Below are 22,831 nucleotides of genomic sequence, written 5' to 3'. Positions count from 1 at the left end.
CATATTGATATTAATTGAAAATATTTTTAAGTAAAGTATTATACAGATACCTTACTTAAAAATATTTTCAATCATTAAGTACATTTTTTCAGTTTTATTTTTTATTCTCTCTAAATTTCTTAGAGTGAAAATACTGTCACTATAATTTTTTGAGTGATTTTCCACTTAAGGGGATGTTATCAATTTTTTGCCAAATTTTAACATGGTTTTGGGATGTTTTTTTGGCATGTTTAGAAAAAGGGCATGACTTCGAAGTTTTTTATTTTTATTATACATTGAAAGTAAAAAAAATGTTTATATAAATTCGTTGAAAATTGTGCTTTGTGTGCGTCTTTGAAAGTTGGTCTGCACCACCTACGCCTGTTGGCCGATAACTTTTTCTCAGCTAGTAATCTGAAACAAATAAACGTAAAAAGTTATGAAAATATATTAAATTCTTTGGAGTTTGTATCCATTTTTTGGTCGAAAAGTTAAAAATTAACAAAATGACGATTACTTAAAAAAAACCTCCCAAAAATTATGTTAAAATTTGGCAAAAGATTGGTTATGTCCCCTTAATAAGATGGCCTGTTCTTTTTAGCTGCACTGGTGCAACTAAAGTTAAAGTAAAGTTAAAGTAAGATAAATATATTTTTTCTCATTCTAACTTATTGCATCAGTGCAGCAGTGCAGCGAAAAAGAATAGACCAAGAGTTAACATTTACTCTAAAGTGAATTTTTAACTTTTATTGGAAAATCACTCAGAAAATTGTAGTGGCAGTATTTTTGCTCTAAGAAATTTAAAGGCTTAGTTTTATTATTTTTACAATAGTTTTTTTAATATTTTATTATTTTTACAAGTTTTTTTTAATATGTATAAATTATTATTATTTGATGTTTAAATTACTTTGAAATATTATTTTTAGGTTTTGTTTATAATTACGTTTTAAGTTAAACAATGATATCGACACGATTTGTAGCATTAAAAAAATTATTTAATTATTTAATAATTAATTTAATAATAATTAATAATACAAAAATATTAATTCCTTAAGTTAAAATGCTAAGTGGATTCAAAATGTGCAGGCTATTTCCAAATATAAATTTAGTTGATAATTTATATTTAAGAGTTTTGAAACCACAATTTAAACAAATTTATTATTAGAATTTTAACGAATTTATTTATAACACAAAATTCGTAATAAAATTTATGATACATACTTTATTTTGTGCATCTTTGTTTAATAATACCCTGAGGTTGCTAAATATGAATTTGATGTTAACATGATAAATAAATGTTAAGAATTTATTATGATAAAAAATTTCATAAAATGTTTAATTCATAAATTGTTAATAGAGAATAGGCACCGAATGGAACAATTCCTTGAATTGGAACCCCCTTATTTTTCGAAAACTAAACATCGCACCGATATGAATATCGTTAAAAACATGATCCGTTTGGTTAATTAAAGAAATAAAAATCCGTATTTCATACATTCATGCACTTTTTTACGTACAATCTGCTAAAAACAAATTTGTCAAAAGCGAGAATTTTATTTGCACACTCTTCTCTTGCAAATTGCACAGTTTAAACAATAGTGAGTGTATTATCGATAACATTACCATCATTTCATATGTTTGTAGTTTTCTAAAACTTTCTTTTTATTTTTCTATTTTATATTTATTTCGTAATGTAGTTTTAAACATAAAGTTGCTGTGTGTGCGTAAATTTGAACACTCCGTGAGATCAGAGGTCTAGTAATGACAACTGTTACTATGCCGTAACCGTAGTATAGCTAGGCCGTGATCGTAACTTTAATATATAACCTATAATAATCTAAATTTTTTGAGACGAGATTTCACGATTTACATTGAGAGACAATAGACGAGTTGAAAAAAGCGTATCTGTTAAAAAATATGCTTTTTAGACAAACTTAACAGAATAATATAGAGGTTATAGAACTACGTAATTTATAAGTGAGATATATCAATAAAATATAACATTAATATTTTGATCGTATACGGATTATAAATTAGGCGCTTATTTCATCAGATAACCTTTTTGACATGAAAACATTAAATTAAAAAATACGAAACAGTATTTTAAAAATTAATATATTATTTGATAGAAGACACTTTCTAATTTGATTTTGTATTTTCAAAAGTATTTTTTTAACCATTATTTAAGAAATATAGTCTAAAAACGAAGTGGTGTTCCAAATTCGGTGCCGTTCTTCTACTAAACTAAAAAAAAACTAAAATTAAAATAACAAAATTCAGAGTTATGAATTTTTGAATAAAAAAGTTTTTATTTTTGCAAGAATTCTTCTTAATACTTCAAACATGAAAATGATTATTTAAATTATGAGAACGTTTTTTAATGTACAAATTATGTCTAGGAATTTTTAATTGTCGATAGGACTCATATTTTTGGTGTAGTAAGCGTTCAAAATTTTGGGGGTTAAAATGACCCCACGTGATTATTATTGAATTTTTTGGAGATGTGATTACTAAGGATAAAATCATATTACCTGAAAGTAATTTTAATACGTAATGTCTTTAAAGACTTCATAAAAATTAATAATAAAGATGTTATTTTAAGTTGTTATAACCTCTTGACTGTTAATGACGGGATATCCCGTCATAACAAAAAATGACACAAACTTCATAGCGGGATATCACGGGCATTTTCTTATGTTGATTCAAGTGATTTCTGTTTAATGTTTGATGAGTTTATAAAAATTACTGGAATTGGTATTTTTATGTTTCTAATTTGGGTACATGTTTCTGGAAAATTTCATTTCTTCCAATATTTATTTGCCATATTGGATCAGCTATATTAAATCAACGAAATCTGACGTCAGATCCATAATCTTCAGCTTTGAAAACCAGGCAGAAATTTTAAGACAATATTGAGATGAAACTGTTATATTTCTGACTTAAATTCATCAAACTGTATCAAATTTGAATTCGCCATATTTAATTATTAAATAAAAATTTTGAAATTCTATTTCTATTTTTGTATTCAGCGATTCTTAAAATTTCCAGAAAGTAACTTATTTACTATCTCAGTCTTTTCTCTTTCAGGAGCATTCTTGGCACATAAACGATTTTTTAACATAACGGTCAAGGGGTTAAGAAAATCTAGGGAATTAGAAATTTTTTTCAATTTTTAAAGAGTAAGAAAATACTTATGCAGAGTTGTGTACGTGCGCGCGCGCACGTGTGTGTATATACAATATATGTATATAGAGCATTTCATGTCGAGCCCATTTTCATCAGGTTGAATATTTTTTTTATCTAACGCGGTTTAAAATTTTTCTTGCCATCTCTACTTTATTTCCCTAAAATTTCAAGTTGTGATCTTAACGGGTTCAAAAATGGCGCTTCAATCTTTCCCGAAATTTGGAGTATGGACTCCGTTCTTTCAAATGTATTCGTCAATATTTTCAAAATGAATAATGTTTAACGTTGGAAAGTGGCTGGGATCGTGATACTGATTTCGATTGTAAATATGTGCTACATGGAATTTTAAATGATGAAATCAATATGGCGGCTACAATTCATAGCTTAGAATGCTTAGATAAAATTAACGTAATATCGGTTTTTCCAGTTTCTACTGATGGAAAGAAACTCTGCTGGCAACCAACATGATGTATGACTACTAGAATAGACTGCTTATGAGGTGGAAAAATAGTAGTGGGGGTATCCGTCATTGAGAAAAGGATAACTGTCGTTAATATGAGTTGCTATCTCTTTCTAATGCAGAATAATGGGGAAGCATAGTGACTAATAACGGTGTCAGAGTGTGAGCGTGTATCATAGTATGCGTAGCGCGCATACTGTGACACCGTTATTGGTCGCTATGCTTCCCCACTGTTCTGTATTAGAAAGAGATAGCAACTTACATTAACGACAGTTATCCTTTTTTCAATGACGGATACCACTACTACTCTTTGACTATAGAAGTCTGGACTGCTAATTGCCTAAAGCAAAAGGTTTTTGTGTAATAAAGATGAAGCGCGCTCCCAATGTTAAAGTGGCAGATTAAGCAAGATCCCGATGGTAAAAGATGAGGAAAGAGAGAGGCAGAATGAGTCATTTGTCGCTGTTTTATCAACTTTTTGCAAATTACCGAATGCATTAAAAAAATTAACGCAAATAAAGGTTGAATTAATGTCATAAACATATATATTTATGCATATCCTGCTAATATATTCCCATAATAAAATTAGAAATTAATTAAAAGAAACAAAATTTTTTAATTGCATTACTTCTACTTTTATTATGGAGATATTAGCAGAAATACCTGCATAAATACCTGCATAAATATATATATTTATAAAACTAATTCAGTCTTTATTTACACCAATTTTTTAAATGCATATTTGGTAATTTGCAAGAAATTGATAAAACAGCGACGAATGACTCATTCTGTCTCTCTCTTTCTTCATCTTTTACCATCGGAATCTTGCTTAATGTTTCCAATTTCTGCCACTTTAAAATTGGAGGCGCGTTTCATCTCCATTACACAAAAACCTAGGCAACTAGCAGTCCAGATTTTTATAGTCAAAGCTACTATCTTCATGAGCAGTCTATTCTAGTAAGTCTATGACTAAACTGATAGCGATGTAAACACAATGGTCGACCTGTATACGTGTACAAAATGGCCGATCCAATATGGCAAACAAAAAACTGAAAAATTTCAAAATTCCATAAAAATCAGTATACGGGGATTTCCTGGGTCTTCGATTACAAATCCGTAGTCAGATTTTCAAAAACTAAAATGTTCTATTTACTATAGCTGACGAAAAATAGAAAAAAATTTTTAAATTATAAAAAATATTTTTTTTAAGTAAACCTTAATAAAATCTCCAACCCTTACATCTTGAATTCTTAACCCCCAAACTCGTTAGATTAGTTCCTTGACATCATCTAGATACGTGGAGAATAGAGCTCATGCTCTGAATCTCGAGAAAGATCGAATTGCGCCATCTTTGAATTTGTTCACTTGAACTTTTAAAATAAAGTAGAGATGACAAGGACAATTTTAAGTCGCGTTAGGTAAAAAAAAAATTCTGACCTGACGAAAATGGGGTGGCTCACTTGACATGAAATATATATATTTGTGTGTGTGTGTATGTATATATAATAAAAAAATATGTAATACTACTAAATATTTGTTTATAAAAATGTTAAAATAATTTTTTTAAATAATAAATTGTAAATTAATTAAAATTTTTTTAAAGAAGGTAGTCACCGATTTTGGCCTAAACTACAAACCTTCAGAACCTAACGAATTATCTTGTATGCTACAGAAGTAGTTAGAAGAAAGCATTTTTTTTAATCGAAAAATGACGGAAAATGGCAAAAATGAATAAAAAATGTCGAAATATTGGCTACTTAAAGTAATGAACGGACAAATTTAATCCGTTTAACACTCATATCTCCCCCCCCCCACACACACACACTTATACACACATACTACACCTAACATCTAGCGTGTTTAAAAAAAGGCGCGTTATACTTTGTGGGACTATAGCTGCTATTTTGAAAAAATTGAAATTAAAAAATTTTATTTACTTCAAAATATATAAAGCTTATTAATTTGATTTTGTACTTACTTTATTGTTTTCCTTTAAAAAATTCTTAAAAATCACAATTTTTGAAACTTCAAGATGGATCTAACACCTGAAGTAGCCAATATTTGGATCTTTTTTTATCTATTTTCGCTATGTTTCCGTCATTTTTTTGATCAAAAAATGTTTTCTTACAATTATTTCTGTAGTATACAAGATAATTCGTTAGATTCTGAATGTTTAGGCCAAAATCGATGACTTTTTGACTTCCTTTTTTATACTGATTTGATTAAAAGATTGTTTTTAAATGTAATTATATTGTTTTCTATATTAGTCTTGAGGCTTTCATGGCTATTGGTTCTATCAACAAGAAAGGCATTTAGATGAATGCACTGGAACACGCGGCATCCATTTGGAAGCCTTACTAAGTTATTTTTTTATTTATTCACTGATTGATGTAGTAATTTTATCTTGTATAATTTTTAACATCTCCAAGCAATATAAAGAGAATAAACTTTTCCACCGTATATACTTTTTGTTAATGCAAATCAGAAGCTTTTATTAGAATTATTGTCTTTTTTATAGTGACAAAGAAGGGAATTTGTATTTTGGACATCATACACTTGACATATTTGTAGGTATTTTGGAGAACTCTGCATGGAAGGAGTCGTCGATACCTCCTGGCAATCGGTTCGGAAATGAACTCTCCGATTCTTCGAGCAGCGAAGCGGAGAAAGAGACACACGGGATTGTCCAATTTATACTGGGCGATGGATCGGAAGAACCCTTCTGCGGAACCTCCGGAAAGACTGCATTGTATAAAGAAAGATCTAATATTATACGTTCTTATAGCCAAGACACAAATATGCAAGTCAACGAAGATAAGGGATCGTCATTTCTGCCGAAAACGTCGTATTCGGAAAATTCACTGTCTGACAAATCTGGTTATCGTACAACGTTGATGCCTACAATAATGACGATGACGACGACGACGATGATGACGACAATGCCGACGATGACGACGATGATGACGACAATGCCGACGATGACGACGATGATAACGACAATGCCGACGATGACGACGACGACGACGACGACGACGACAAATACAACGGGTGCTAAGAAATTGTTTAAAGAATTACCTACGGTAATGTCAGTCGACGACGAGACGCTATCGACTGATTCCAATTCTACAGCTGATAACGATGAGCTTAAACGAAGACGTAGGAAGCTACACTTTCCAGCCTTTAGAAAGAACAAAACTAAAATTACGTGATACCCGCTAGTCACATAATCTCATTTGTTACTTAATTGCTATATCCGTTACAATTTAATAGTTGTAATCACGACACGCACTTAGAATTATTTTACCAGTGATTTCACAGCCACGCAAAAAAGAAAAAGTGGTCTCGCCTGTATATCAGACCCATGTATTCTTATGGATTTTGGACTGCTGAATCCAAATCTGATGTCAGAATTAGTAGATTAGTTCGCTGTTTTGAGAAAAACATCAGCGAAAGTGTTTGTTTTCTGGATTTTCGAGCTTTTTTGAGATTTCCTCGAAACAACGAACCAATCCACCAATTCTGACATCAGATTTGGATTCAGCAGACTAAAATCCATAGGAATACATAAGTCTGGTATACAGGCCATTTTTTTTGTGTAACTGTGCACAGCCACATACGCAAAAAAAGTAGTCTGGCCTGTATACCAGATCCATGTATTTCTATGGATTTTGGCCTGCTGAATCCAAATCTGATGTCAGAATTGGTAGATTGGTTCGCTGTTTCGAGAAAATTTAAAAAAAAACTTGAAAATCCACGAACACTTTCGCTGATGTTTTTCTTGAAACAGCGAACTAATTTACCAATTCTGACATCAGATTTGGATTCAGCAGCCCAAAGTCCATAGGAATACATGGGTCTAGTATACAGGCCAGACTACTTTTCCTTTTTTGTGTGGCTGTGTTATTAATTGTTAGACTATTATTCATGTGACATACATACACAAACACATAAACATTCTCTATTTCTTCCTTTTTCTTGTCTCTTTCTTTTTTATCTTTCTTTGCGCGTATAAACTTATGGAAATGTAACTACCATTTAGGATGTTTGTTGCCTCGGTGTTTCTTCCAAACTTTGCCAAACTTGCATATGTGCGAAATAATGAAATACGAATTGACAGGTACACCATGGAGAGACATTCGATCTAGATAAATAAGTTTTTAGAATTGAAATATTGAAAACTGTTAATATTATTATGGCAATATATTTTCGGTATATACTTTTTAGGAAACTAATATATTTTCGGTATATACTTTTTAGGAAACTAAATATTCTCTGCAAGTTGCGAACTTTTATGAAGATTTTTCACGATGACGTTAATAATAATAATTATTACACAGTTTAACAGAAAAAAAGACTTTATTGAACATTAAAATGAGATTAGTTATAATTTTTCAGATGCTGAATATGAATTTGGTTTTTGCTCCATTACGTCAGTTTTGAGAAATCTACAATTAAGTTGAAAAAAAGAATTTTTTCATATTATAATTATACAATATGTAACGCGCTGGAGAAGTTAAATTGAAATTAAAATTAAGTAAATTGTTGTAACTTTCAACCTTTGAAAGAAAACCTTATATTTAATGACTCAATGAATATTTTATTAATTAGAACCAACATAAAAAACTTCTTTTGTGTTGATTATGGTCGGTATTCATAGTCGAATTTCAAGATTGTCCCAAGCAATATCTTAAGATCCTAATACAGCTCTGTGATTGGTTGATAGCATCTTAAGGCAGTATTTAAGATGATTTTAAATATAAGACCTGACTATGAATACGGGCTTTTATGATTAATAATTAAGATATTCATGGAATCATTGAAAGGTATGTGAAACATCCTTATATATAATTTTTTGCAAAAATTTAAACATGATTTAGTTTTTGTTGGTTATATTCGGCTATTTTAAATTCGTCAATTTTACTATTATATATATTTATTGTTTCCCTTAGGGTTACAATTATACTTACAATTACACTATAACATTATATACATTTGTATTTTTATCATTACATCTATACTGTACATATATGATTACATCTACAATATACATACGCCGTGTCCTACAACGCAATACCTCTTCTTTCCTCTTCCTTCCCTATCTTCTCTTTTCGTTGCTCACATCGCTTGCCTATTTCTCTACCTATTTTCTACTTGCTTATCTATCGCCATCTCATTTTTAACAATTATCTCGCCATCGCCATGTCTCTCCACCCTATTATTCCCTAGCCTGCCTTCTACCTCTTCGGGACTTCCGCTTCCGTTTACATTTTTATCTATTTTTTACTCACTCTTCATACTCGCATTTACTCTCCCTTCCCTCAGCCATCTTTTTCCTCATCTTCTTCTCCATTTCTCTCATCCATCCCTCTCCTCCTCCATCATCCGCTAATATCCTTCCCACCTCATACTGCCAACTTCCCTCTCCCCTCTCCCTCCAAAATCTGCACCTCTTCCAAATATGCTCCCAAATAGTCTCCTCCTCTTCTTTGCATAGTCTACATAATTTCTTTTTATCCTCCTCTCAATAGCTATCTTCTCTTGTTTCATTTTCCAACCTAAATCTAGCTCTTTTCCATTTAGTTTTCCCTCACCCCTTCTTCAAATATTTCAGAATTCTCTCTCCTTTTACCTATTTATAGTACCTGCTAAATTTCCGATTTCGTATTTTTTCTCACCTTTCTTTCTTTTGTATTCTTTTTTTCGTCCTACTGTCTTTCTCTTCCCAATTCATCGTCCCCTTCTCTCCCTCCCCCTCCTTGTCTCCTCCCATTTTTTTATTGCTATTCCTTTATCTTCAAAAAGTTTCTTTCCATCTTCCACTTTGTCCTCTCCCCTTTAGTACTCTTTCCCTTATTTCTCCTAATCAGCTCCTAGCCAGAACCCTACCTCCTCCTTTTAATAATCTCTTTATACCTACATGTCCTTTTCCCTGCTTCTCTCCTCATTTTTCCCTTCTGAAGTTCTTCTCTGACCAAATATCCCGGTGTTCTTTTCTCTACTCCTAACACTCACCTCAAATACTTTTCCTGTAGCCTTTCTAGATTCTCCTTCTCCTTCCACACCCAAATCTCTACCCCATAGCTCGCTACCGTCCCCACGAACTTGTCGAATAGCCAAATCCTCTTTTTCCAATCCTTACCGAACCTCCTTTTTTTTATCCCCCATACCTGTCCCATTACCCTCGCCGCCTTCTCTACTCTATCCTTTACTTGCGCCTCCTGCCCTCCGTTTCTTTTATATTTGTATTTTAGATAAATGCATTCTTTTACCTCCTCCATTTTCCTACCTTTCCAATACCAGTTCGCTTTGCAATTCCTATCCCCTCCTTTCCTGAATTTCATTATCTTCGATTTCTTTGCATTTAACTCTAATCTTCTTTTCTCTAAATATTTCTCTAATCTATCATACTTCTACAAACCTATCATACTTCTCATGCTCAATTGTTCCTCTGCTAACATTACATCTGCATACATCAGCGTGTGTATCTTCTCTTCCCCTAGCCTCACTCCTCCCCACTTGACTTTTTCTAGTTCCTCCTCGAAATCTGTTATTAACATGTTAAATAAAATGGGGCTTAGTGGGCATCCTTGTCTCAGTCCTCTCGCCGTCCAGAAACTATCACTAAGTTTACTTTTAATTTTCACCCTACTTTTCGTTTCTCTTAGTACCTCCTCTGTCCTCTCCACTAGTCCCTCCCTTATCCCCCTTCCCCTCATTGCCTTTATTACTTCCCTCTATCTACCGAATCGAATGCTGCCTTCAAATCTACAAAAAATGCTATTAACTTTCCTCCTTTCCTACTAATTTCCCTGTTACCAAATAATTTAATACGTAAATGTTGTTTATTGTTCCCATCCTCTTCCTAAACCCTGTCTGTTTTGGCGGGATATCATCGCTCCCTCTTCAATTTCCTCTGCCATACCTGTTTGTCCGTTACCGTTTCTTCGACCTCCTTTTTCCATCTTTTGTGCTTTCTTCTTTGTGCTTCTTTGTGCCCTTCTCTTCTGCTTTTTTCTTATTGCATAGCTCCTTATATTCTTTCCTCCTCTCCCTGTATATTTCTCCTTTTATTTTATCTTTTTTCCACTCTCTTAACCTCTTTCTTATCTCTCTCTTTTTTATTGCGCACTCCGTGTCCTACCACTCTTTCCTTCTCACTTTTTCTCTCCTCCTCTCCTCTACTGATTCCTTCAAAATATTCCTAATCTTCTCCACCTCATTCACCGTCTTTTGAATATCCTCTCCTCCTCATTCCATGTCCTTCAAACCTTATCTGAATTTTTCCCTTTTCATCTTATCCCATCGTCAATTTTACTATTGAATTTGTATTCAGTATCATGAAAGACTTGTACATAGGTCTAGTTTACACCGCACGACCTGACCTATGCCCTGACCTATACCGCGACCTAAGATAGGCTAGTAACAAATTGTTTACACCGTGCAGACCTATACATAAGTTTGGACTAATGTAGGTAAGTAGTTTATATGTGTATGCTATAAAGCAGACCCATCTATTAGCATTTGCTGGTACACTTACTCGCTTTATAGTACACCACCGTTTACACGCGTTATGTTGTGTGGCCTAAAATGGGTCAGGGATCGTGAAAAAGTGACCTGACCCAAACAAGTTCGCGAGTGTTTACATCGTTGTGACCTATCGTGTTTGGGTCAAATATAGTGTATAGGTCGCGGACTAAACGTACGGTGTAAACGTGCTTCTAAATATTTACAAAAATTTGGAAATTTTTTAAAAATTTTACTATCCACTATATTAAATTCATTTTGAATTTGTTAATTTTAATATTAAATTCGTGTATTTAGCAACCTAAACGAATTTTAAGTTTAAAGAAATGTAATTAGAATCCATTGTACATAACTGAAAGCTTTTTCGCAATAAAATAAATCCTGTATTTAAACACAAACATATTAATCCGACGTAAACCAAAAAATTTAAAAGAAACATTCTAACAACATATTTTTATTGCAATAAAACTTCTCTAACACGTCACATATAATAACTATAGTATAATGAAGTATCCGAAAATAGCTTTTTTGCAATTGTAAAGTTCAAAATTATGTGATGAAGCAATTGGAAATTTTTGTTAAGTGTTCAAAAAACTACAGAAAATGATTAATCGTGTTGTTTTTTTATTTGTTGAACTGTGTTATCGTTAGTGTAGGGAGCCTCTGAGGGAGAGAGCAAACTGATCACGTGACTGCGTGCTTAACGCCCGGATCGAATCAGAAGAGACGCGATTTGTTACTTTTTCCCTCAGAGGCCTCTACGTTAGTAATACCTTTTTATCGATCTATAATTTCGTAGTTGTAGTTATCGTTTCTAAGTACTGAGCTGGGCACAAACTCAATGTGTAAAGTACTTTTGTCTACACTTGCTTTTATGTTAGTAGACATCGGATTATATGTACAATTAAAATGCTAAAATATGCATGCAAATATGCACGAAAAAAGGCCAAAATATGCACAAAATATGTATCATCAAAAAAGAAACAACTTAGTTTGAGGTCTATATTTTATTGCTTAAACATCAAATTGAACCAATACAAATTGAATTACTTCTTTAAATTAAACAAAAATATTTGGAAAATGAACGAATTATGAGAAAATAAATAAACCATTTGTACAAACTAATTATATCATAATTCTTATGACGATACACTATAATATACTTTTTTAAACTTTCTAAACTTAGTATAGTTCTAGTTCTAAATAAAACCTTCGGCACACGATACAATTTTTCATGCTAGATCGCATACGAGGCATCTTAATACGTGTCCTGATTGGCTCGGATGATTATGTCACCAATGGTAAGCCAATGAGGATACGTAGTAAGACGTCTTGTATGCGATCTAGCATGAAAAAGTGCATCGTGTGCCGAAGACTTAATTCTGTAGAACTCTATTCGCAAGTCATCATATCCGCGTGATCGGCGCGCATTTTACGCGCCTATTTCAAATTTCTATACTTATAAAATTTTAGCGTTTTATACAGAAATATGGAGAAGAATCCGATAACTCACAATGCCAATTGGCTAATTAAATATAAAATCTAGTCTAGCAGTAAATCTTTAGGCATCGTCCGATATGAGTGGATGTGTGTTATCGGAATGTGTGCTAACGGGATTCTTTTGAAATATGCACTTTAAATAAAAAAAAGTATTATATGCAAAATGCTACGAACAGCCCATTATATGCATTTTGCAAATATGCAAATGCATATAATCCAATGTCTAGTTATGAATAACAATACAGTAAAGCTACGTTATGACAAGGGTATATTATAAAACGATTCAAGTTGTTAAAATTATTGTTAATTCTCGTACCGTCTGTATATAATACCGGCAATACATATGATTTACTTCGGCAATTTGACTAAGTGAAAGTGTTACAATACAAATTTTATACACTTGTACAACATTGTACTAACAATAAATAAGTAAATTGTAAAATATTAACCAGCAGGAATCACTTATTGTTGCCAGTAATTAAATCCAAAAAAGACAACTATGTAGTTGACTGACTGACTAAATTCCTTTATTAAGTTAAATGATTATTACGTTTTGACCATGGGATTTGTCTTTCTCAAGTGATTACAAATTAATAATTTGTGAGACTACAATTGTTAAAAGTCCGTGGCAGCAAATTTACAAACAATTGTGTCTTATTGTCAATCGATAGTGAAGCGATGAATATAATAAAGACAAGTCAAATTCATTTAAAACGGAAAGTCGAAACAAGATTATATTTGTCGTCAAGCGTGTATGAGTGCAAACAAGTGTTTGTAGTCTCGCAAATTATTAATTTGTAATCACTTGAAAAGGACCAAATCCCTCATGGTCGAAACGTCGTAATCATTTAACTTAATAAAGGAATTTAGCCAGTCAGTCGATTACATAATTGTCATTTTTTGTAAAATATTATATAAGATTTTAATTATAAGATTTTAACAAACACGTGCTAAAGAATGATTGTAGCAAAAAAAATTCGTACAACCGCCGTTCGCATTTCGTACAAACATTAACAAGACAATATTGAGATTTCTATTTCGAATTCTTGTAATTTTTTTTTTAATTAAATTACATCTCTAAACTGCACAAGTCTATGCAAGAATATACATATAATATTCGCGCAGAGTTGAGAAAGTTGATTTTTTAAATTATTTGTTACCAAGTTGAAAAGTAATTTTTTGTTACTAGTTACTACTTATAAAAGTAACTCTTTACTATTTTTTTTAGGAAGTCACTTTTTTGTTATTTTTTTATTAAAATGAGATCAAACAAAAATTTCAACAAAAATTTATTTTTCTGATTTTTTAAAAGCATCAATAAAAACATTATTATTTTGTATAGAGATGCTAGAGTGTCCGTCAAATATGATCGAGATTGATAATATAGAGTTCGTGTACATTATGAACCCCTTCGCCGTGGATGACACATCCCAGTGAATACATTTTATAGCGGCAATATAACATGGAAGTTACATGTAATTTAACATTGTTATTCTTGTGATATGTAGGTACTATATGACGTGGAAATAACCTGTTACGTAATATTTGTTATACGCAAGTGATATAGCTGTTATATATCGTTTTGGCGTTACAGTTATTCAACAAAAATTGTATAATCGTAACATAACACGTTCGTATCAATGTTATTACGGAACGATGCGTCGTAGTTGACTCAGAAATCAGACAACATTATAACATTCTGAATGACAGATCTATTTGATAATAAAAAAAATTATTATAAAGATAATGTTTTCAAAAATAACGGTTTGTCTACAATTACTGCGCACAAAAAATGCACAGAATCTTAATTCATTATGTGCTGAACAAAAACAGAATAATAAATGTATACCATTCAATTTTTCTTAGAATTACGATCTATATAGTTAACCATCTAATTAATCATTTGAACGCTTCAAAGATTAATGTTAAATAGATCGCAATTTCCATCAAATTATTAAGGTTATGGAAAAAGATAAATTTAACAATGAAATTAATAAGTAAATAAATTAATGCTATTTATTTTTAATATGTTTTGCAAAATTTAATTGCTTTTATAAAAAATAATATAGTTGCGTCAGTTTATAACATATAGGTATATGAAGACAATAACAAGTACCCATATCAATGAGTCAAATTGGCGTAGCAGGTAGAGTACAAGGTTCGTCATCCTAAGGTCCCGGGTTCAAACCTAGCAGCGGCAAGTAAGAATAAAATAAAAAATAAAACATAATTTAAATTTAATTAATTAATAAAAATTTATCCTAAATTTAGTATGTGCTGTTAATAAAAATAATTTTAAAAAAATAAAATTTTTATTTTATTTTATTTTTTTTTGTAACTGTTGTGTGACGGTTAGATAACATGTAATTATAACATGTTATATTGCTGAGTCGGAAATTGTAAGTTACATGTAAGTTACGTGTAATTTCACTGGGATATATGTACAAAAATAAGACGTACCACCAGCGTGGATGACACATATATGTGGATCTTGAAAAAAAAAAAGTTAAATTACAAGGTTTTTGGGGTTGCTGAATTCGAATTTAAGATCTAAATTGCAAAATTAAAAATGGCGGATTTAATATGGCGCATCAAAGTTTTCAAAAACAATCAGATTTAAAAAAAAAAAGGTTTCTGTGGGTTTTTTGGATCGCTAAATCTAAATTTTATCAAAATTATAGAATTTAAAATGGCGCATCAAAATTTTTTAAATAATAAGATTTTCTTGAAATAGGATTTTTATATTGGATCCGCCGTTTTAAATTTTGAAATTCTGATGTCAAATTCGAAATCAGCGACCCCAAAACTGTAAAAAATAAATTTGTAGATAAAATTGTAAAACTTTTTTTACCACAAAAATGGCACAGAACATTGAATTTTCTAAGATGCTAAACTGCCCGTCAAACTTAATTGAAATCGATAATGTAAGGTTATTTGTTTAACCTTGTTCATAAAAATATTTGCTTCAAAATTTATGTAGCTTCCCAGACAACATTATGACGTCTTAAAATTTCTAAGACGTCTTATGTCCCGATTTTCGACGTCTTTAAGATATATCCTAAAAACATCTTTAAGACGTCTTTGAGATACATCCTAAATATATCTTTAAGACACATGTTAAAGACGTCTTAAAGACCTTTCTGAAAGCATACTGAGGACAAGTCTAAAATCTATATGAGACATCTTAAAGATGTCTTTTATATGTTTTGAAGATCTTTTCTAGAATTCTTTTTAGACATTTATAAAGGTTTTATACATTTTTGCGGAGGCCCAGTAGGCTTTTTCCGAGAAGAGTTGCGAAGACCCGTGGAATTCTCTTTATTAGGATGCAAAAAATATGTTATGTAGGCTCTGATAGGGTTGAGAGCTCACTACGATTGCTATCGTAGGTTAATCTGTCACCGTGGGTGATCTTATATGGCTCTCAGGATGTAAATTACATCACGAGATAGGCAGCACCGCGTCATCACCTATAGCGGCGGTTCTGCGAACTACATCGCGGTTGTCGCGGCTGTGGATGTTGCACATGTATGCACATTGTATTGTGGCGGATGTTTTACCGCTACATTTGAACTTTATATTATTGTTTATTATTAAAATAATTAATAAAATGAACGTTTAGCGTCATTTGCAATAAAAATGTGTTGGAAAGCATGTATACATATAAAAACATAATTATGTCGCACTTTGTGAGGTATAAGAGTATACTAGTACTTGTGAGGTATACTAAATATAAAATATAAAAGTATATAAAATGTCGGGTCCAGTACACTTGACCGACAATCACTTGACCGACAGTTCATTTGACCGACACCGTTTGGCCGACAGTACACTTGACCGATAGTATCACTTACTCGACAATTACATGACCGACAAGTACATTTAACCGACACGATTATTTGACCGACAGTTCACTTAACCGACACCACTTGGCCGATACATTTGCCTTGAGTGAGTCACAGATGTGCACAGTAATAAACGGACACAGCAGGCTGAGTGAAATGGACACAGTAATAAACGGACACAGACTAAACGGACACAGTAACAAATGCGCACGGACCAAATGCGCACAGTCGCAAACCCATGTGGTGCAGAGAATGCTTTGCACACACACACACACACACGCGCGCGCGCGCGCGCGCGCGCGGGTGTGCAAGGGGGTGCAAGGGGGATCTTTGTCTCTTCTCCTGTCGGTAAAGGTGCCCTGAGAAGTCGCAACCCATGTGTAAGTTTGTTGATTACTGTGTCCGTTTGGTCTGTGCGCATTTGGTCTGTGCGCATTTAGTCTGTGTGCATTTGGTCTGTGCGCATTTGTTACTGTGTCCGTTTCACTCAGCCTAACGTGTCCGTTTATTACTGTGCGCATCTGGGACTCACTCAGGGCAAGTGTGTCGGCCAAGTAGTGTCGGTTAAATGAACTGTCGATCAAATGATCGTGTCGGTTAAGTGTACTTGTCGGTCATGTAATTGTCGATTAAGTGATACTGTTGGTCAAGTGTACTGTCGACCAAGTGAACTGTCGGTCAAATAAATGCGACCCTAAAATGTCATTATACAAAGTAACATGTTATCAATTTATTTTGAAATAAATGCATACATTATGATAAAAGAAGTAATTTTAGCTAAACGAATATATAATGTTTTTGGTAAATTTAATTATAAGCCTAATATTATAGGCTTCTTGTCAGGAATAGAAATAAGATATCTTATATAGATCTTTCATTTAGATATCTTTAGCATGTCTAGTCCGAAAATTTTAAAGACATTTTTTAAGATGTTTTTTTAGATATATTTTAGAAATTTTATTTAGAAGATATTTTTAACAAAATCGTTTTAGATATCTTTTAGAAATGTCTTGAAGAGATTTTGAATAAGATGTCTTTTCGATTTCTACAAGATATTTATGTTTACTGGATACATACAAATTAATGGTATCTTTCAGTTCAGAATAAATTGAGGAATAAGATTATATTCGTCAAATTACGATTAAAAGCCGTAAAAAAGTTATTAGTGTGATCAAATTTTCAGAAATTTGTAGTAAAAACGCTTAGACGAATAAAATCTGATCACACAAATAACTTCTTTTTATGGTTGTTAATCGTAATTTGACGAATATAGTCTTATTTCTTAATTTAATTTGAACTGAGGGATACCACTCATTTGTACGTACCAGGTCTGTAAATATGAAAACGGAATTTACCCATAGATGGCGCTATCTGTCAATGTAGTGAGAGAAAGATTTCCTATTTTATTTAGTATTTATTAAATAAAAAGACTTTGAATTGTAATACGTGTTTACTAATGTCAAGCTTACAAAAGAATAATTAATTTTTCTTTAGGTGTTTTTTGAGTTATAAAGCCTAAATTACTCAAGATTAAACTAATGATATCACCTTATGTTTTCCTTTGAACACAACAACTTTTGTCTGAAACATTTTCCTTTAGAATGCTTTGTTTCCGAGATTATAAGTCTGTAACAGTGAGTCACCCTGTATTTCCAATATTTTCTAATTTTAGATTTAACAGATTATAACAATTTACCATAAATATCACGAAGAATATTTACCATAAATATTACAAAAATACGTATAAAATATTTGTATTTTAATGTAAATTTCGAGAGTTTTCATATTCGATTCAAGAACAATTAAACTGAATCAAAAAGTTCACTATTATTTTGCAATTTTTGCAACAGTCAACGATTTATTAACCCTCAGGGTACGATCTGGGTTGGCGTAACCCGAGCAAATTTCGAAATGTCCGTTTTTAAACGGAGAGGGGTAGGGAAGCCTCACCACTTGATAAAGCTAGCGTGTCCCTAGGAGCTGAAGGGCAAGTGTCAAAATTTTTCGTTTGGTTATTTTTCACCCAGTTTGTACGGAACGTCACAAAATTGCTGTATTAAGTGAAAAAAAATTTTGCATAAAAATGATTTTAACTGTTTTTTTTTCAGAAAGTTTAATGTAAAATATCATCCTTTAGTGAAAATAAGTGAACATAAAGTGTTATTTGTTACTTTAATAGTAACTTACTTTAATATTATTATTACTTCTGTTTTGTAATTAATGGAAATTGATAATAATAAATTATTAAGTTATTTTCAATTATTTATCCTATCTAAAAAAGGTCCTATCTAAAAAAGGAGATGTTAAATCGAATCGAATTTATTGTTGGCGCTTTTCCGAGATGCTGATTGGCTGTCTCGCTATCTCGTTGTTAAGTGTGTCGTGACTTTCTTCACTTCGTGTCATTTTCAGCTGTCAAACTGTTAGTTTTGATAGTTGATTGAAATAATCAGGGAAAAAGAAAAAAGAGCCAAATGAAAAATATAAGAGAGAAAGAGAGAGAGAGAGAGAGAGAGAGAGAGAGAGGGAGAGAGGGAGAGGGAGAGGGAGAGGGAGAGGGAGAGGGAGGGAGAGGGAGAGGAGAGGAGAGGGAGAGAGAGAGAGAGAGAGAGAGAGATAGAGAGAGAGAGAGAGAGAGAGAGAGAGAGAGAGAGAGAGAGGGGGGGGGGGGGGGGAGGGAGGGAGGGGGTGTGGGGGAGTAAGAAAAAGCTTAATTTTTTTATAATACATTAAGTATTTTATTCTGAAAACAATAATATTTATATATATATATATATATATATAGAATTTTTAAAAATAATTATTTCCTTTAAATGTTTTTTGCTTTTCCTTTCTTTTATAACATAAAGCTTATTTTGTCAAAATTAGAATTTTTAATTTGATTTAGTTGCGTTTTTATTGTTAATATATCTAAATGTTTTTTATTTAAGGTTAAAGAAAATAAGCATTATATTAAGAAAGGAAAGAAAGAAATAGAAGGAGCAAAGAGTAAGAGAAGAAAGAAATATTAAAAAGGTATAAACAGAGAACAGAAATAAAAAAGATACATAATATCAATGAGTCAGGTGTAGAAAATCAATATATTATTCGGTTTGTAGTTAATATTGACGCCAAACGGGTAGATATATTGATTTCCTTATAGCTGTCTTAAAATCAATCAATACAGCTGATACGGACATAAAACCTATATATTTTTTCTGTGTGTGTATATTTGTACGTGTGCGCGCCTTAATAATACAACTATAAAATTAAACTTCTTAAATCTTTCAGATTGCAAGAATTAAGTGATAGGTAGAAGGAGAGAGAGAGAGAGAGAGAGAAAGAAAGATTAAGTAAATTTGAAGATCTTATTAAGTGAGAAAAAGAGAAAGTGCGAGATTACGGGAAAGTAACATTTGCGTTTTAATTATTTTGAAAAAAAAGGATCAAGTAATATTTGCGTTTTAATTAGTTTTACATTTTGTGTATTTTGTGTATTTTAATAGAAGAAAAGAAAAGAGATTAGAGAAAAAAAATTGAGATTGAGAGAGTTTAAAAAAGGAAGCCAGAAAGTGAAAGTGTTGAAATTTGATTGAAAATTATCTGGTAACATCCCAGTGAACACAGTAATATAGTAGCAGTGTAACAGCAATGTAACCGAATATAACAGGTTATGTTATTCTGAAATTACACGTAACTTACATGTAAGTTACAATTTCCGACACAGCAATATAACATGTTATAATTACATGTTATCTAACCGTCACACAACAGTTACAAAAAAAAAAATAAAATAAAATAAAAATTTTATTTTTTTTAAATTATTTTTATTAACAGCACATACTAAATTTAGGATAAATTTTTATTAATTAATTAAATTTAAATTATGTTTTATTTTTTTTTATTCTTACTTGCCGCTGCTAGGTTTGAACCCAGGATCTTAGGATGACTAACATTGTACTCTACCTGCTACGCCAATTTGACTCATTGATATGGGTACTTGTTATTGTCTACATCAGGGTTGGGAACGTTACCTTAAAAAAGTAACGCGTTACCGTTACCGTTACTTTTTGTAAAAAGTAACTCGTTACCGTTACTCGTTACTTATTTTAAAAAGTAACGCGTTACCGTTACCGTTACTTAGAAAGTAACGATTCGTTACTTTTTTCGTTACTTTTTTGAAATGCTAAAATAAAATGTTAGATTATAAAATTACATTATTTAATAATCAATATTAAAACTTAAAACTTTAAACTAGTTTCTAATATATAGCAAGCTTTTTTATATTAAACTCAATTAATAATTATTCTAATTTTTTATATTAATATCTTTATTTTTTTAATATACTTATCTTTATAAGAATTTATATTGTAATTCACAAATGTCATTTTGTCAAAAATTTTTAATAAACCTTGTTTTTAAAAATTAATGTTATATAAGCATTCCAATATTCATTGCCAGTATTGAAAATCCTATAATCTATAATCTAACAGATAGGTTATACATATTGTATGTATTTGCGTATTGAAGACTATCTACAGTCTTTTAAATCTCAAAATAAAAGGTTTACGCATCGCATTAACAAGATATTTCAACAGGGCATTCTCATGTGACATTGACTTTCAGCGCCCTATATCGGAATATTTTTATCCAATTAAGAATAATGCGCGCGACCAGTACGCGATCTATTGAACAGATATAAAAGATATAGGGAACTAAAGTAACGATAAAAGTAACGGCTGAATTCGTTACCGTTACTGTAAAAATGTAACGACGTTACCGTTACCGTTACAGACATAAAAAAGTAACGAGCGTTACCAAAAAAATGTAACGAAAACGGTAACGACAAGTTACACGGTTACAAGTAACGCGTTACTTCCCAACCCTGGTCTACATATACCTATATGTTATAAACTGATGCAACTATATTATTTTTTATAAAAGCAATTAAATTTTGCAAAACATATTAAAAATAAATAGCATTAATTTATTTACTTATTAATTTTATTGTTAAATTTATCTTTTTCCATAACCTTAATTTGATAGAAATTGCGATCTATTTAGCATTAATCTTTGAAGCGTTCAAATGATTAATTAGATGGTTAACTATATAGATCATAATTCTAAGAAAAATTGAATAGTATACATTTATTATTCTGTTTTTGTTCAGTACATGATGAATTTAGACTTTGTGCATTTTTTGTGCGCAGTAATTGTAGACAAACCGTTATTTTTGAAAACATTATCTTTATAATTTCTTATAATTTTTTTTATTATCAAATAGATCTGTCATTCAGAATGTTATAATGTTGTCTGATTTCTGAGTCAACTACGACGCATCGTTCCGTAATAACATTGATACGAACGTGTTATGTTACAATTATACAATTTTTGTTGAATAACTGTAACGCCAAAACGATGTATAACAGCTATATCACTTGCGTATAACAAATATTACGTAACAGCCCTAATAGCAAAATGCTAGCAGATTGCGAGCAGATTGGCAGCAAATTCAATCAGATACCCATTGCAGATCCATAGCATTCTGTGTCCGCATTAAGCTCAGGATTTGTCGACAAAGCCTGCTGGCATGGCATGCCAGCAGATTGATTGCAGAAACCGAGCAGGATTTGCTGACATAACCTGACAGCAGATTGGCAGCAGAAATCAAGCAGATATCTAAAAGATTTCTTAAATCGGATATCTTTTAAGTGCAACTAGAAATAAAAAAATAAAATAAAAATTTCATTTTTTTTAAATTATTTTTATTAATAGTACATACTAAATTTAGGACAAATTTTTATTAATTAATTAAATTTAAATTATTTTATTTTATTCTTACTTGCGCTGGTTTTGAACCCGGGACCTTAAGATGACGAACCTTGTACTCTATCCGCTACACCACTTTAGCTCATCGACATGGGTACTTGTTATTGTCTACATATACCAATATGTTATAAACTAACACAATTATATTATTTTTTATAAAAGCAATTAAATTTTGCAAAACATATTAAAAATAAATAGCATTAAATTATTTACTTATTAATTTTATTGTTAAATTTATCTTTTTCCATAATAATTTTATGGAAATTGCGATCTATTTAGCATTAATACTTTGAAGCGTTCAAATAGTTAATTAGATGATTAACTATATATTCTAAGAAAATATATTCTAAGATCATATATTCTAAGAAAAATTAATTGTACATCTATTATCCTGTTTTTGTTCAGTACATGATGAATTTAGATTTTGTGCATTTTTTTTGTTTGCAGTAATTGTAGACAAACCGTAATTTTTGAAAACATTATTTTTATGATAATTTTTTTAAATATCAAATGAATTTCTCATTCAGGA

At 31.3% G+C, this 22,831-nt stretch overlaps 1 protein-coding gene and 1 long non-coding RNA gene across 3 annotated transcripts in view; one reads left to right on the top strand and one right to left on the bottom strand.

The window, feature by feature from the left end:
- The window catches only part of LOC105833731 (stromal interaction molecule homolog), a 98,847-nt gene that overhangs the window by 61,974 nt on the left and 14,042 nt on the right, over positions 1–22,831 (top strand). Inside the window, exon 11 of one of the 2 annotated variants that reach the window (XM_036290662.1) lies at positions 6,197–13,097. The exons of the other annotated variant lie outside the window; for it this stretch is intronic. Coding sequence (XP_036146555.1) covers positions 6,197–6,834 — 638 coding nt within the window. The 3' untranslated portion in view covers positions 6,835–13,097. Of the gene's footprint in view, positions 1–6,196; positions 13,098–22,831 lie in introns of those variants that run through there. 2 annotated transcript variants of the gene reach the window in all.
- LOC118646848 lies at positions 245–5,165 on the bottom strand. The gene is made up of 2 exons (XR_004964271.1): positions 2,592–5,165; positions 245–393 (listed from the first exon to the last, which is right to left on the bottom strand). It is a non-coding gene; the product is annotated as an uncharacterized LOC118646848 (long non-coding RNA).

This window comes from Monomorium pharaonis, chromosome 8, assembly GCF_013373865.1.
Source record: "Monomorium pharaonis isolate MP-MQ-018 chromosome 8, ASM1337386v2, whole genome shotgun sequence".
NCBI lineage: Eukaryota > Metazoa > Arthropoda > Insecta > Hymenoptera > Formicidae > Monomorium > Monomorium pharaonis.
This window is presented reverse-complemented; position numbering and strand designations above follow the sequence as displayed.